The sequence below is a fragment of the Camelina sativa genome, chromosome 11, assembly GCF_030686135.1.
Source record: "Camelina sativa cultivar CO46 ecotype springtype chromosome 11, ASM3068613v1".
NCBI lineage: Eukaryota > Viridiplantae > Streptophyta > Magnoliopsida > Brassicales > Brassicaceae > Camelina > Camelina sativa.
This window is the reverse complement of record NC_141890.1, coordinates 26,102,011-26,118,480: the sequence shown is the minus strand read 5'-3', so window position 1 is coordinate 26,118,480 and position 16,470 is coordinate 26,102,011. Positions and strand designations below refer to the sequence as shown.

General features: G+C 36.1%; 1 protein-coding gene and 1 non-coding gene across 3 annotated transcripts; one reads left to right on the top strand and one right to left on the bottom strand.

The window, feature by feature from the left end:
* The first annotated feature begins 274 nt into the window (after positions 1 to 274).
* LOC104724121 (glutamine synthetase cytosolic isozyme 1-1) lies at positions 275 to 3,230 on the top strand. 2 transcript variants are annotated; one of them, XM_010442572.3, is made up of 10 exons: positions 275 to 721; positions 1,166 to 1,205; positions 1,326 to 1,429; positions 1,541 to 1,589; positions 1,676 to 1,870; positions 1,958 to 2,086; positions 2,272 to 2,346; positions 2,432 to 2,523; positions 2,602 to 2,761; positions 2,857 to 3,230. In XM_010442572.3, exons 1-10 carry the CDS (start codon positions 648 to 650, stop codon positions 3,007 to 3,009), a joined length of 1,071 nt encoding a protein of 356 aa, XP_010440874.1. In that variant the 5' UTR covers positions 275 to 647; the 3' UTR covers positions 3,010 to 3,230. The 2 variants fall into 2 exon arrangements, with proteins under 2 accessions (XP_010440874.1, XP_087332141.1); XM_087476015.1 differs by lacking the exon at positions 2,602 to 2,761 and having other exon boundaries at positions 332 to 721; positions 2,905 to 3,230.
* A 6,970-nt stretch (positions 3,231 to 10,200) lies between these two features.
* On the bottom strand, positions 10,201 to 10,307 carry LOC147934405 (small nucleolar RNA R71). Its single transcript, XR_015573394.1, has one exon. It is a non-coding gene; the product is annotated as a small nucleolar RNA R71 (small nucleolar RNA).
* Positions 10,308 to 16,470: the final 6,163 nt, after the last annotated feature.

Here is a 16,470-nt window from a genome sequence, read left to right as displayed (position 1 = left end):
TTATACACTTTCTTCACAAAATAAAGTCTATCACAAAAATACAGAGATTGTTTGCAGTATTTTACAAGATTTTAGAATACTACTCAACAAAACTATAGAAAACTCTCTAGCAATCCTTAAAAATCTTTCACTAATTCATTTTTGATGATTTTATTGAAATCTTCAAAAAAAATTTATAAACTAAAACTAATGACATAACAATGTATTTTTTTTTACATTTTATAAAATTTGTTTTATATTTATATTTCTCAATTAAGAAGGATATTTTTAGATTGCCAAAAAAATATAGAAGGATATTTTACTTTAAATAACTACATTTCTTTCTCTCTCCTTTTTTTTTTCAGTATCTCATACAACTTGGTGTTGTAATAAGGATCTTATCTATCTATAAATTCCTAAAATATATGAGATTCCATTGGGCCGCAAGAGAATCTTTGATATTTTATTCCTGTAATTTTGTTTTTTTCTTTATGGAGAGCCAAAAAGTCACCTAAGTCTTCACGTCACCCTCCTCCTCGTTCCCTGCACCCTCCTCCTTTTATAAGTACTCTTCATATCTACCAATACCAAAACACGCGAGCGGATTTGGTTCCATTTTATTTTCATTTAGAACTGTTACAATCATCCAAACCTTGGTGTTTGTAGCCATGAGTAATCTCTCAGATCTCGTTAACCTTAACCTCTCAGACACCACTGACAAAATCATTGCCGAATACATATGGTTCGTCTTCTTCTTCTTTTTTTCATTTGTTTTTTTTCACAAAAATCATTTTTTTTGTTTATGTATACGTACTCCTATGAAGCCTAAATCAAATAGGCTCGTGTTGTTTTGTACAAGTGTTGACTCTGTTTTCTTTGTTTGGGATTGTATGGATTAGTTTTGGTTTTGGTCCTTTGGTTGTTCTTAGTCCATTAGAGCCAGTTTCGTTTTGTTTATTCTTGAGATCTCTGTTTAGTTTGCTAATAAATTTTGTCCAAAAAAAAAAAAAAAGTTTGCTAATAAATCTTTCAAGCTCCGAATCTGCCAAACCGAAACTATATGTTTGCTAAATTTAATTATCTCCTGATGATGTTTACTCTGTTTTTTGGCTCTGTTCTTGAAAAGTATGAGATTGAGTTTCTGAAATATTTTGTTTTCTTTGGTGTTGTCTTATTACCAAATCAGGGTTGGAGGTTCTGGAATGGATATGAGAAGCAAAGCCAGGGTAAATTCTCATTCTCTAAATAATTTTGGGGGAAAATAAAAAAGATTCAACTTTTTGTCTTTTCCTATTTTTAGTAAATTCAAAAGTTTTTGATTTATAGTAATTCTGGTTTATATGTAGACTCTATCTGGACCAGTGAAGGACCCTTCAGAGCTACCAAAGTGGAACTATGATGGTTCAAGCACAGGTCAAGCTCCTGGTGAAGACAGTGAAGTCATCTTATAGTTATAATCTTTCTTTCTTGAAATCTTATACTAGTTTCTTTTTTCTTTTTCGAGTTTTTGTTCGATTCTTGTTTATTAACCTTTTGTGTGTGTTTTATACGTCTGTTTTAGCCCTCAAGCCATTTTCAAAGACCCTTTCCGTAGAGGCGACAACATTCTTGTGAGTTTCTTCACATGTTTTGACCTTTCTTGTTGCATCCATACTTTATTGGATCCATCATAAAACTTAATGTTTTTTTTTATCAGGTCATGTGCGATGCTTACACTCCTGCGGGTGAACCAATCCCGACAAACAAAAGACACGCTGCGGCTAAGGTCTTTAGCCACCCTGATGTTGTAGCTGAAGTGCCATGGTACGGTATTGAGCAAGAGTACACTTTACTTCAGAAAGATGTCAAGTGGCCTGTTGGTTGGCCTATTGGTGGTTTCCCCGGCCCTCAGGTAAACAAGATGATAGATATACAATCGGTTTCGTTTCTTTTCTATTGTTCGGTTTTTCTAAATTTTTTGTCTAAAAATGTATTGCAGGGACCATACTATTGTGGTATTGGAGCAGACAAATCTTTTGGAAGAGACGTTGTTGATTCTCACTACAAAGCCTGCCTATATGCTGGAATCAACATTAGTGGTATCAATGGAGAAGTCATGCCTGGTCAGGTAGTTTTCACAACCAAGAAACCTTTGCATAAAGATTCATTATTTTTGTCTCTATTCACTTATGACCTTATATATCATATATTTTTCATTATGCTTTGATCTTCTTCTTTTTTTTTTCTCTATAGTATTCAGTTTTGATGTTTTGCATGAAGTACTAATTAACAAATCTTTTGTGTTGAGAACAGTGGGAGTTCCAAGTCGGTCCAGCTGTTGGTATCTCAGCTGCTGATGAAATTTGGGTGGCTCGTTACATTTTGGAGGTAAGTCTAACCAAAAAAAAATCCAAACTACATTGGTTGTGTTATGTAGATTTCGATTAATAAACATACCTTGCTTTGAAAACAGAGGATCACAGAGATTGCTGGTGTGGTTGTATCTTTTGACCCGAAACCAATTCCTGGTGACTGGAACGGTGCTGGTGCTCACTGCAATTACAGGTATATTGACAAGAATCTATTGAGAGATGTTTTTGTCATATGATCTCTTTGCTCATTCATATAAATTAAATGTTTCAGTACCAAGACAATGAGGGAAGAAGGCGGTTACGAGATTATCAAGAAAGCGATCGATAAATTGGGACTGAGACACAAAGAACACATTGCTGCTTACGGTGAAGGCAATGAGCGTCGTCTCACTGGACACCACGAGACAGCTGACATCAACACTTTCCTATGGGTAAAAAAACCAACACATGTTTTTGCGGTTATTCGTATATTAAAAACTCGCTTTTGTTATTAATTATTTTGTGTTGGAATAATGTTGTATTATAGGGTGTTGCAAACCGTGGAGCCTCGATCCGTGTTGGACGTGACACCGAGAAAGAAGGGAAAGGGTACTTTGAAGACAGGAGGCCAGCTTCGAACATGGACCCTTACATTGTCACCTCCATGATTGCTGAGACCACAATCCTCTGGAATCCTTGATTTGATCAGATCAAGAAAATCTTGAATTGTTTCACTTAATTGTGTGTTTCTTGCAAGATTCAAAGTTTGTGTTTCTTCTATCAAACAAGTGTCTCAGAATTTATTCAGGGCAATGATTTGCTCTGCTTATTTCTGCTTTTGTATTGTTTCCCACCCATTGAAACCTACTCTGTTTTATTACGAATAAAATTGATCTACGTAATGAAAGTGCTGTTTCATCATATTATTCGTTATGTTTTTTTTTGGATTTTGTGTCTGCATGAAGAATGAAGAATATTCCGGTTTGCCTGGTTTGAGTTCTATTTTGGATTTGGATTTTGAATCATATACGCAAACTTAAATTAATTATGTTTTAAAATACAAAAATTTCATTTTTGTTATGAATTAAATAATGATCCAATGGTAATGACTATCTATTTGTGATGTTTATCATCTATTTACTTTATCCATAAGAATCTTACTCCTCGAATAATTGAAACTAGAAGATATCTCATGCTTAAAGCACGGATAATCATTGCAAAAAAAAAATTCAAAAATTATTGCTATATTTATTTAAAAAAATTATTTTGTTTTTAATTTTTTAATTAATTAATTAATTTATTTTTAATTAAATTTTTCTAATAGCAATTGTATGTAATTTATTAAACATTTGAAGGTTAGTTTCATATTTGTACTTTCCAATTAATATAGTAGGATTTATCTCTTAGCCAATGTCAATGCTTATCCATTTACTTACTCCTATATATACGTTCATTTATGCTTCAATGTAATTGTAAGACAAAAGGAGAAGTAGAGAGAGTGAAGTAATAACACTAGTGTTTCATTGTTGTATCTCTCTCCCTCTACTCTCGATCTCTTTCTCCTTTTATTACTATAGTATATATTATTATACATACAAATATATACATATATATATAATATTATAATATATAAATATTTTGCGTCATGTTTTATAACATGTTATCAGCACGATGTCTTTACCGCTGGAGCTTTTATGAGTTGTACATGTTGCCTCTTTTACGATCAAATCTATAGCTAATTCATATCCAGATAGATCGTTAGATGGTAGGTTTTGCCTCCTTCACGATCAAATAAAAGTTATGTCTTTTCTGGATAGATAAATTGTTATATATGGTAGGCTTTGCCTCCTTTACGATCATATATAAAGCTATATAATATTTGGATTGATCATATGATATGGTAGGCTTCGCCCCTCCTTCACGATCTAACAAAAGGCTATGTCTTTTCCGGAAAGATCGGCTTTGCCTTCTATACGATCAAATATAAGGTTATGTCATTTCCGGATCAATCGTTATATATATAGAGGTTATGCCTCATTCATGATCAAATAAAAAGGTTGTCTTTTATAGGTTGATCGTTATACATATAGATGTTCTGCCTCATTCATGATCAAATAAAAAGTTTTTTCTTTTCCGGATTGATCGTTATATATGATAGGCTCTGCCTACTCTATAATCAATGAAAAGTTATGCGTATTAAATTTTTATATAAAAGGCTATAACTCTTATTTTATTTTCTGAATTTATATGTTTGTTTATTTAATTCCGTTTCTTAGTAAAGAATAACTATATGTGTTATATGAGATTTAAAGACAATGAAATGTCTTTAAAATCAAAAATATATTTCTCTTATGAGAATATATGAAGCACATGTCAGTATATCATAGACAGTGCAAACATAATTGGAAGGTCTGGATGAGCTAGTCTCTCGACTTCCAAAGACATCAGATTCATACTTATCGATATCTTGCATTCTCCGAAGTCTCAAAGAAACTCATGGAGTTTCAAAGACATTTTGTCTTAATAAAATTATTATGTTGAGCCTATAAATAAATATGGTATCACAAGTTCGACCATATTGGAGACACGCATGTATATGATTATATCATGCAAAAACAAAGATGGCAAAATGATAGTAGTTATGAAATTTTCTAATGCTTCAAGCATATCGTTACCGGTCAATCCATCCCGGTCATCAATGATATTAAAATTCATTGAGAATTTGCTTAGAGAAACAAAAGTTGTTTTAAAAGTATTGCATGCCTCCATGAAGTTGTAAGCACAACAGTTCATTCATATTTTAGGTACCATCTAATTTATGTTTAATTTCTATTAGTTTATTTAAATTTATTTAAATTTCTATTTATTATTTATGGAGTGGATGGTAGACTATGCCTCCAGAATCATATAATCTTTTGGTTTAATAAGCTCATTGTATATATATGATGGTTTGATTTCTTTGATAAATCCCCAAATTAAACCCCAAATATAACCGATCTAAAAATAAGATTTGGTCAAAGGTGAATGGATTTGAAAGTCATCATCTTGAGAGGGGAATACTAATCCCACATATTTATAAGGATCTAAGATAATACACATGACCGAAATTGGTATGTTATTGATCATAAAGTTGGATTCAGTACGAGATGAATGAACTCCAAGAGTTATCATCTCGAGGGGGAGAATTAAAGAATCCCACATCGACAATAAGTTGATAAACTTTGGTGAATTTGACACCCCATAGCGATATAACTCTGGTGAAATCATATCCTATAGTTTATCACATATATATGTCACATGTGATAAGGTGGAACATCCATGATGTTCACTCTTGAAATGAGCTATGATGAATCATTCATAGTGCAACTCCAAGAGATTGCAAAACGATTTATGGTGATTTAGTCTCCATGTTTTTACATGAAATATGCAGTTTTGTATGTAATAAATGTTATATATGAGGCCAACGATTTGAAAGAAATATTTCTCCCATGTTATATATTCATGGTTGGAGATCAAATATTTCTCATTTTGAATCTTATGGGTGCATGATATATATTTTAAATGCTCCTCCACACCGGATAAAAATATCATCCAAAAAAGATGAAAAATATAGATGCGGGAGATGAGTCTCTGCTCTAATAATATAGAGCCATCTTATGAGAGATATGCGTATTGCAAGATTTGCATATCATCAAGTTGGATGATAAAAGTTATCCGTCATTATGGGAGAATAATTGAATAATTTGAATCTTTGAACAAATGAATATAATGGAAATGAACTTGAAAGTTCAAAAGTTCAAAAGATCACTATTCAAATATATATTGCAAATCAAATGCAAAAAAAAAAAAACTGAAGGATGAGATTTCATATAATTATTGATCCTCACATAAATAAATATGAACTTGAAGTTCTAAGAAATCTTACATTCCAGCTAAAAATGCTCCAATAAAATATGTCTCTAGCGGATGACATACTAAGTCTATGACACATAAAAGGTGATAGACTACTTTGGTTCCTAAGATAAATAAAATCCTCAAAAAGAAAAAAGAGCAAACTAAAAAGAGGATTATACTCTTAAAAGAGGAGTAAATGAACTCCTAAAGAGGAGTAGATAGACTCTTAAGAAGAGCTAATAGACTCCCAGAGAGGAGCACATAGACTCCTAAGGAGAAGCAAAGATACTCCTCAAGAAGAGCAGAAAAACCGATTGATATGGTTAATAACGAAATCAGGTACCTGAATAAAATCATTTATATAATGATGAAAGAGATCTCGATTAACCATGTCATTACGGGAAATTTGTAAACCATGTCATTAAAATCATACATCCTTTATATAATAAAACGGAAGTACACAACATTGTTTTGTAGACTATATAATTTTAATAAGTTGGTTACAAATAGGTTATAGATTAATTGATAGATTAATTAGTTACAAGTTAAATAGTGGGTGCAACTTTAATTTATTTCCTAAAATCTTAAAGAGAATATTCTAAAGAATCATTTGATATCATCTAACTTACCATATTAATTTCCTTTATTAAATTATTCATCCATATTAAAATATTTTGATATCTAACTTAACATATTAGTTTGTTAATTATCATTATACTTCACCTATCATTTTTATATATGAGTCTATTTTGTGAAACAAATAAATTATCATATTATTTATTATAATTAAAAAATATTTTTATTTCTGGATATACCATAAGTTGAATTTTTAAAAGCAAATATAAATTGTTCAATCTATAAAATATTCAACCTTTAGTAACATTATTCTTTAAAAATAATATCTATTGAATTAAAAATTTTATTGAGTAACGGATCAAAATTTGAATATCTAAAGTCAATTTTATATTTTTTGTTAAATTTTATAGTTTTATATAATATAATAAACTTTATAGCACATGTACTTATCTATAATCATTAACAATATAAAACTTACAAAATAGATGTCTTTTTCAAGTCATCATATTTAGCATATGATTTTATTGCATAATATTTTATTCAAAAAAACTTTTTAAAACAATCACATAAATTATATTTTATATAAAAATTACAATATAAATAAAATGAAGTCTTAATCTAGTATCGACAATAAAATGATATAGCGCAAATGTGATTAATAAGGATCATAAATCTCTGCTCTGTGAGCATATAGAGATATATATTGGCTAATAAAAGAGGAATTCAAGTCTATATAAACAAGTGTGAAAACGAGTAATTTTTGGACAAGTGGTCTAAGCATCAAAAGGGTATAATGATATATAACAAAATGGTGTGACGCGCCATGTTTTGTTAATTATATTTCGAAAGATATATGATATTATAATTATATTCTCGAGAACTCGTAACAATGATGATTTTGAACATCATCAAAACTCTTGAAGAGTTATATGGAATGAAAGATCTTGGAAAGACAAATATGTCTCTAGATATTCTAAACTAAATATCAATCGAAATAGATGTTATACTAATCATTTCTAAAGGAAGTCAATATATATATATACCATACAAGATCATATATAAATGCTCGTCAGCATTTATATATCTTATAAATTTTGCATAGCATTTTCTACTAATCTCTTTGCAGCATATAACTCATTCTCTATGAGTAGATTTTGAGATGAGTCAATAAGTATCTTGATATGTATATATTTTGCTTATTCTTAGCATGTATTTGTCTTGCATTTAGATAGGATAACTAGTTGTTTTGCATCATTTTCTAGCCTCTTTTGTACACTTTGCATATTTAGGTAGTTTTTGCATCATCTTTGCATACATTGTGCATTTCAGAGTATTTCATGTATCCAGGAGACGTCGGAAACACATCCGGTCGAGTACCGATCGAGCCACTGTCCGAACTCACCAGTCGAACCACCAGTCGAGACACAAGTCGAGACACCAGTCGAGACGCCAATCGAACCACCAGCCGAACCACCAGCCGAGCCACCAGCCGAGCCACCAGTCGAACCACCAGCCGAGCAACCAGTCGAGCCACCCAGTCGAACCACCAGTCAAACCACCAGTCGAGCCACCCAGTCGAACCACCGTTTGAGCCACGTCTCGAGCCACTCATCATGTGCATCACTTGACCTTGCTCGATCCACCCTGCTGCACCGACTCGATTGCACATGTCAGGAAGATGCTCCGTGTCACACGCTTCAGGAGATTCCCAAACCGACTCTTTACCTTGTCGTTTTAAGTTTTAGGGATTTACATGTTTTTACTATAAATACATTTTGTTAAGTCTTGGCCTGAGACATCTTTTATCTCGTTTTGTTCTTTTTCTTAAGGTTTTACCTAGCCACCTAAAACGTTCTCAGACTTTGTAATCCGATATCTTTAAGTTTATTCAGTTTTTGCATTTGATTTCTTCTACAAAGTTGTTCTTCCCATTTTTATCTATCTAATGATGCTTGATTCAATGTTTTCTGAGTTTGTATCGTTGATGATGATTTCTAGATCCGAGTAGTGTTAGAGTTCTTGAGGATGGGATAGATTAGGTGGAAGATCTTAAGATGTAGGGTCTTTAAGCTTTGATTTCTATGATTTCTTTTTGGACTAGTGTTAGAAATAATAGTTTCTCTCTGATCAGTTGGAATTAGGTCTGAGCCAATTCCACACCCAAAAGGTGTTCGATGAAATGTCTGACCAACTAGTGTTAGAGACTTACATTCCTAGCCTAAGTGATTAGTTGTCTAGGATGTTCATTGACGTGAATGAACTTGTTTGTCATGCCTGCTTGATCATGTTTCTCTAGCGAGAGCTAGGTTTGAAAGTGGTTGAGTTTGAGTAGCTTCTGTCAAGAGATTGGATTAGCTAAGTAGTTATGTTCATCGTTTAGGGATAGTTTGCTTGTGGCATGTTAAACACTCTATAGACTAGGATACTCCACCGACATCAATTACTCCCATGCTTAGGACTTCTTTCTTTCTGGTTTTTATTGCATTCCTAAGACTGTTTTGCTTCTTGCTGTTTAGTTCATGTTTAGACTCGTTTTCGTTTTTTACTCTTGTTTACTTCTTGTCATTCATTTCCGTTTTGCATTCTGATCATTCTAGGATTGTTAGAGATAAAACTACTCTTTGTATTGGCTTGACTTGTGATTGCTTGATTGCATCTTGATTGCTAGCAACATCCCATTTAGATTGATACCTTAAGTACTACAAAACATAAGGTTAATTGAACCTGCTAGGACACACAAAAATCCTAGTATCAATCTGGCGTCGTTGCCATTTGGGATTCGTTTTGCTACATACAAGATTTCAAGTTTTGCAAGATTAAGTTCTGCTACACTTATCATTCTGAATACTTAATTGTTTTAGTTGTCTGCTTGTTTATTTTGCATCTCAGGAACCTGTTGATTGCAACCTTGCATGCACACCAGATCAAGAGGAACTCATAATCTCATTCCTGCCATTGACAACATCAGTCGGTTGCAAAGACCACGACAAGCTCGTCCTCTCACTGATCAAACCGCACCAGTTATTATGGAACAACCTTACGGACCAAATCCGAGACCGCGACACATTGATGTTGGAGATGTGCCGAACACTCATACTCAGCATGCTGGAATCATCCCTCCTGCTGTGCAGAACAACAATTTCGAAATCAAAAGTGGTCTGATCTCCATGATCCAAGGGAACAAGTTGCACGGGTTGCCTATGGAGGATCTACTCGATCACCTGGACGAGTTTGACCGTCTGTGCAGTCTCACCAAGATCAACGGAGTGAGTGAGGATGCTTACAAGTTGCGACTCTTTCCATTCTTTCTGGGAGACAAAGCTCATCAATGGGAGAAAAACATTCCCAAAGGATCAATCACCACTTGGGACAACTGCAAGAAGCCTTCTTGGCCAAGTTCTTCTCCAACGCCAGAACAACACGTCTCAGGAATGACATCTCTGGCTTTGCTTAGAGGAACTCAAAATCATTCTGTGAAGCCTGGGATCGTTTCAAGGGTTACCAGAGCCAATGTCCACATCACGGATTCAGCAACGAGTCATTGCTGAGCACTTTCTACCGTGGTGTGCTACCAAAGATACGTATGCTGCTTGACACTACTTCAAACGACAACTTCTTGAACAAGGACGTCGATGAAGGATGAGAACTCGTTGAAAACCTCGCCCAGTCTGATGGCAATTATAACGAGGATTATGACCGCACAGTTAGAGGAGAGTCTGGTTCTGAGGAGAAGTACAAGAAGGACCTTAAGAATGTCAATGACAAGCTTGACAGCCTCTTGCTCAGTCAGCAGCAAACCGTCCACTTCGTCTCTGAAGATGACCTTTTTCACGTTCAGGATGGGGAGGGTGAGCAGTCTGAAGAAATCAGCTACCTCCAGAATCAAGGTGGATACAACAAGGGTTACAACCCCTACAAGACGAACCCCAATTTGTCTTACCGGAGCACCAATGTTGCAAATCCACAGGATCAAATGTACCCTTCTCAGCAGCAACAACAAGGCCAACAAATACCTTTTGTGCCTTACAATCAAGGATTCGGGCCTAAACAACAGTTCCAGCAAGATTATCACGCTCCTTCCGGACCACCACCAGGATTTTCACCTCAACAAGTTCAATCTACTCAAGCTCCATATCAAGAAATGAAGCACATGATGCAACAACTTCTTCAAGGTCAAGCTAGTGGTTCTCTTGATACTGCTAAGAAGTTTGCTGAACTCAGTCAGCGGATGGAATGTTCTTACAATGATCTGAATGTCAAGTTTGAAGCTCTTAACTCCAAGATGAAGTATATGGAAGGCAAGATTGTTTCTACTTCTACCCCAGCAACTGGCTAACTACCTGGAAAAGCAGTTCAAAACCCCAAAGACTATGCTACTATCCATGCCATCACCACCCAAGCTATAGATGTACGGCTCACTGAGGATAATGAGAGTTTAGATGGAGAGGATTTTCTTCAAGATGAAGTTCAGATAAAGGATCCTGTAGAGGTCCTCAAGGATCCCATTAAGTCAGCCAAGCAATCTGATCTTGAAGCTACTAAAGAACCCGCTGCTCCCAAGGATAAACGTGTGAGATTCATTCCTCCACAATACAAGCCACCTCTACCATTTCCAGTGAGGTTTAAGAAGCAACTTACTGAGAAGTATAAAGCTCTGTTTGAAAAACAAGTCAAGGAGATTGAACTTAGGATGCCTTTGTTTGATGCATTTGCACTTGTGCCTTAGTATCAAAAGTTTTTAACTGATTTGGTAACAGAAAGGACCAAAGAGAAGGAGGAGATAACTAAAGGAGCTCAAGCTAAGGCTCTGGAAGATGAGAGGGTAGTGCATGTCATAGGTGGGGTTATTCATGAATGCAAGGCTGTTATTCAGAAGATGATTATCTCAAAGAAGCTAGAGGATCCTGGTTCTTTCACCTTGCCTTGTTCTCTAGGTCCATTGGCCTTCAAAAAGTGCCTATGTGACCTTGGTGCTTCAGTAAGCCTCATGCCACTCTCTGTAGCTCAGAGGCTAGGATTCAACAAATACAAGTCATGCAACCTCCGCTTAATATTGGCTGATAGGACTACTAGATTGTCTCATGGTCTACTAGAGAACCTGCCCATCAAAATTGGACAAGCTGAGATTCCTACTGACTTTGTGGTACTGGGAATGGATGAAGAGCCTAAAGATCCACTAATCCTGGGAAGACCTTTCTTAGCTACAGCTGGAGCAGTCATTGATGTCAAGAAGGGGATGATTGATCTCAATCTGGGTAAAAACTTCAAGATGAAGTTTGATATCAAGGATTCTAAGAAGAAACCAACTATTGATGGACATACCTTCGTGATTGAAGAGAAAGATCAGAAAGCTGGGTTCGACATCTTTGAGGGTGTGAATAAGGCCGAAACAGAGGTTTTGGTAACCAAAGAGAAAACTCAAAGTGTCACTTGACCATTCTCCAACTTGAGTGCAATCGTTATCCTCCCTAAGCGTCGAGACCTGCTTCCTGATCACCAACCGCAAGAGACAAGTCCTCCCGCGCTTGACAGTTTGTCTGAACTCCAAACAACCAAGATTCTAAGGGATACAGTGACAGAGTTAACAGCAATGTTGGAGGAGATGAGAGGGCAAATCATGCAGCTCCAAAGTAAAGTTAAAATTTCTTCTCCAAGAAAAGCAAGACAGAGGTTGGGGATAATGAAGAACAGAAGATCTTTTCTTATTGAACCTGGGCAGAATGTTAAAGAGTATCTGGCTAGACCAAACATTCTAGAGGGGTCTCCAAAGCCTCTCTATGACCCTCCCAAAGCATAAGGAGTATGCAAAGTCAAGCTCAAAGACTTTAAACAAGCTCACTTGGAAGGAAGTCCCAAAGGTATCACTGTAAATATTCTTTAGGATCTTTGTGTTTTTAATTGTCGTTTTTAGTTTTTTAGTGTTTAGGAATCTGTAGAAGGGAGTATGGGCAACAAAAAAGGAAAAGTGATAGCATCACTCATTGACTCGATCTCCCATCCCCCTCGAGCCGCGTCTACTCCACCCACCCACTCGAGCCAGTACATGACCACTCGATCGCCAGACTCATCTCCCTCGAGTCAACTTGGTCCGACTTGACCGACGTCATAGTCTTGCAAACTCCACTCTGTCACTCGATCCGCTGAAGATAAGTGTCACTCGAGCCACCACCCCTCGACTTGATCCCTCTCTCCCCATCGTAACCCGAGCTGCAAGCGCACCTCACTTCGCACATCTCACGCCAACACGCGGAGAACCAGCAAATCAACCGGAGTGGAATCACACTTTGTCACTCGATCCACCATCGCCGGAGATGCAACATTCGAGTCAACCTTTCTCACATGTCCTGTTCGAGCCAATACTGTCCCACTCGACCGACGCCGTGTAGCATACCTCGAGTCACCCCTATTCGACTCGACTAGCACCAACATCCCAACAACTCGACCCACCGACTACGTCTCGCTCAAGTAGCACCGACTCCTTCTTCTACTATTAAGGTACTCCTACCTTTCCTTTGTATATACCATTTCATTCATGCATTGTTTGTGTTGTGATTCTTAAATCTTCCAGCAAATTTTTCTTACACAAGAGACTGTGTAATTTAAGTTTGAGGGAGGGTTTGAGATGATGTATCTGATGTTGTGTTTTGTGATTCTTATTTCAAATTTTTGCATCGTATCATGTTTGAGTTTGCATCCATCTATTTGCATAAAAAAAACAAAAAAAATTTAAAAATATCAAAAATTTCCACAAAAACAGAGTGTTCATGTAGTTTGCACTTGCATATTAGGATTGAGTCTAATGTTATTTCATATAGGGTTGTTGCATTTAGCATAGGGGTTGATGATGATTGTAACCTTGGTAGCATGCTGAATTCAATAGGATAGGATCAAGGCCCTTGTTATTAGTTCTTTGATGCTTGTTGATTGAACTTGAAATGTAAGATTGAAGTGTGTTTTGAATTGACGCCATTCCCTATCTATCTGAACCTAATCCTGACTTGTAATTATCTTGTTATGCATTGAAGTCGAACTCATGGATACCATATACATACTTGGATTGTCTTTCACATTTTTACCACCCTTGTCAATCCAAGGAGCTGATTCCCATCTTTGGAACAGTTCTCCGCACCCTTAACCAACCGTTCTTTCAAGCCAATTGTATTCTTGAGTGTTAGGCATTTTCCGAGTTGAGCTTGTTAGAAAGTGTTAGGTTCTAACCGACAAGAGTAGGATCCTGTGCAGTTCTAGTTCGCGTTATCCGGACTAGTAGGACTAGGTGAGAATTCGATTTTGGGTATTGGGTATGGATTTGTGCAGTGAAGAGTAAAAAGGGGAAGTAAAGGATAGAAAGTCTTTAGGAGGGGGATGTGTTTTCAAAGTTTACAAGTCTAGTAAAGGATTTGGGTTGAGAAAAGTTAAAAAGAGTTATTGGTTTTGGGCATAAAATAAAAAGATTAGACAAAGAAAAGAAAGTAAAAATGCTTAAAATGTCTAGAATCCTTAGAAGAAAAGAAAAAGAACCACAGTGTTAATAAATATTCCCAATCCGCTAGAATGATAAGAAGTGAACGCCTCCTAAGACTAAGTGCAAAGAATAAAAGAATTGGTTTGAGAAGAGATATTGATCAAGGGTAGAGATAGGACCAACTCCGGGGTTAGAATGTTAGAGCTAAGTTTCCTTGGGACCTTTGGGTAGACAGGGTACTACTATTGTATATATCAGTTGGTTTCAATCTTTAGCCTTCTCTTAAGCTCGACTCATTTTCATGAGAGAACCTTGTTATGTATTGATGGAACCACTTGAGAAGGAGACATCACTTGTCTCTAACCTTTTACCTTAGCCAAATGAGTTTGACGACATTGCATAGCTTGATTCACGGATATCTGTTGATGAATGCTAAAGGGAGTGATTGATATGATTGCATACGTAGATTAAAGAAATAAAGTTTCTTCACCATGTATCATAGAATTAAGAACAAGGACCTTGATTATAACTGTTTTATTCAGCATGTTTTAGGTTCTGAGACCCCATCTTCACACCTCTTTTCCATACTTTGTTCTTGATTGTTTGCTTGAGGGCAAGCAAAGAATAAGTTTGGGGGAGTTGATATGTCTATATTTTGCTTATTCTTAGCATGTATTTTTCATGCATTTAGATAGGATAACTAGTTGTTTTGCATCATTTTCTAGCCTCTTTTGTACACTTTGCATATTTAGGTAGTTCTTGCATCATCTTTGCATACATTGTGCATTTCAGAGTATTTCATGTATCCAGGAGACGTCGGAAACACATCCGGTCGAGCACCGATCGAGCCACTGTCCGAACTCACCAATCGAACCACTGTCCGAACTCACCAATAGAGCCACCGGTCAAACCACCAGTCGAGACACCAGTCGAGATGCCAGTCAAACCACCAGTCGAGCCACCCAGTCGAACCACCAGTCGAACTACCAGTTGAAGCACCAGTCAAACCACCAGTCAAGCCACCCAGTCGAACCACCGTTCGAGCCACATCTCGAGCCACTCATCACGCGCATCACTTGACCTCGCTCGATCTACCCTGCTGCACCGACTCGATCGCAAATGTCAGGAAGACGCTCCGTCTCACATGCTTCAGGAGATTCCCAAATCGACTATTTACCTTGTCGTTTTAAGTTTTAAGGATTTACATGTTTTTACTATAAATAAATTTTGTTAAGTCTTGGCCGGAGACATCTTTTATCTCGTTTTGTTCTTTTCCTTAAGGTTTTACCTAGCCACCTAAAACGTTTTCAGACTTTGTAATCTGATATCTTTGAGTTTATTCAGTTTTTGTATTTGATTTCTTCTACAAAGTTGTTCTTCCCATTTTTATCTATCTAATGATGTTTGATTCAATGTTTTCTGAGTTTGTATCGTTGATGATGATTTCTAGATCCGAGTAGTGTTAGAGTTCTTGAGGATGAGATAGATTAGGTGGAGGATCTTAGGATGTAGGGTCTTTAAGCTTTGATTTGTATGATTTCCTTCTGGACTAGTGTTAAAAATACTAGTTTCTCTATGATCAATTGGTACTAGGTCCGAGACATTTCCACACCCAAAAGGTGTTCGATAAAATGTCTGACCAACTAGTGCTAGAGACTTACATTCCTAGCCTAAGAGATTAGTTGTCTAGGATGTTCGTTGACGTGAATGAACTTTTTTGTCATGCGTGCTTGATCATGTTTCTCTATCGAGAGCTAGGTTTGGAAGTGGTTGAGTTTGAGTAGCTTCTGTCAAGAGATTGGATTAGCTAAGTAGTGATGTTCATTGTTTAGGGATAGTTTGCTTGTGGCATGTTAAATACTCTATAGACTAGGATACTCCACCGACATCAATTACTCCCATCCTTAGGACTTATTTCTTTCTGATTTTTATTGCATTCCTGAGACTGTTTTGCTTCTTGCTGTTTAGTTCATGTTTAGACTCGTTTTCATTTTTTACTCTTGTTTACTTCTTGTCATTCATTTCCGTTTTGCATTCTGATCATTCTAGGATTGTTAGAGATAAAACTACTCTTTGAATTGGCTTGACTTGTGATTGCTTGATTGCATCTTGATTGCTAGCAACATCCCATTTGGATTGACACCTTAAGTACTATAACACATAAGGTTAATTGAACCTGCTAGGACACACAAAAATCCTAGTATCTTATCTTCTATTGCAAATGTA

Excerpts from the sequence above, each read along its gene's own strand:
- LOC104724121 (XM_010442572.3), top strand. The coding sequence starts at position 648 with ATGAGTAATCTCTCAGATCTCGTTAACCTTAACCTCTCAGACACCACT. Across the intron at positions 1,430-1,540 it reads GACAGTGAAGTCATCTTATA|CCCTCAAGCCATTTTCAAAG; the intron begins GTTATAATCTTT and ends CGTCTGTTTTAG. Across the intron at positions 2,524-2,601 it reads GGTGCTCACTGCAATTACAG|TACCAAGACAATGAGGGAAG; the intron begins GTATATTGACAA and ends TAAATGTTTCAG.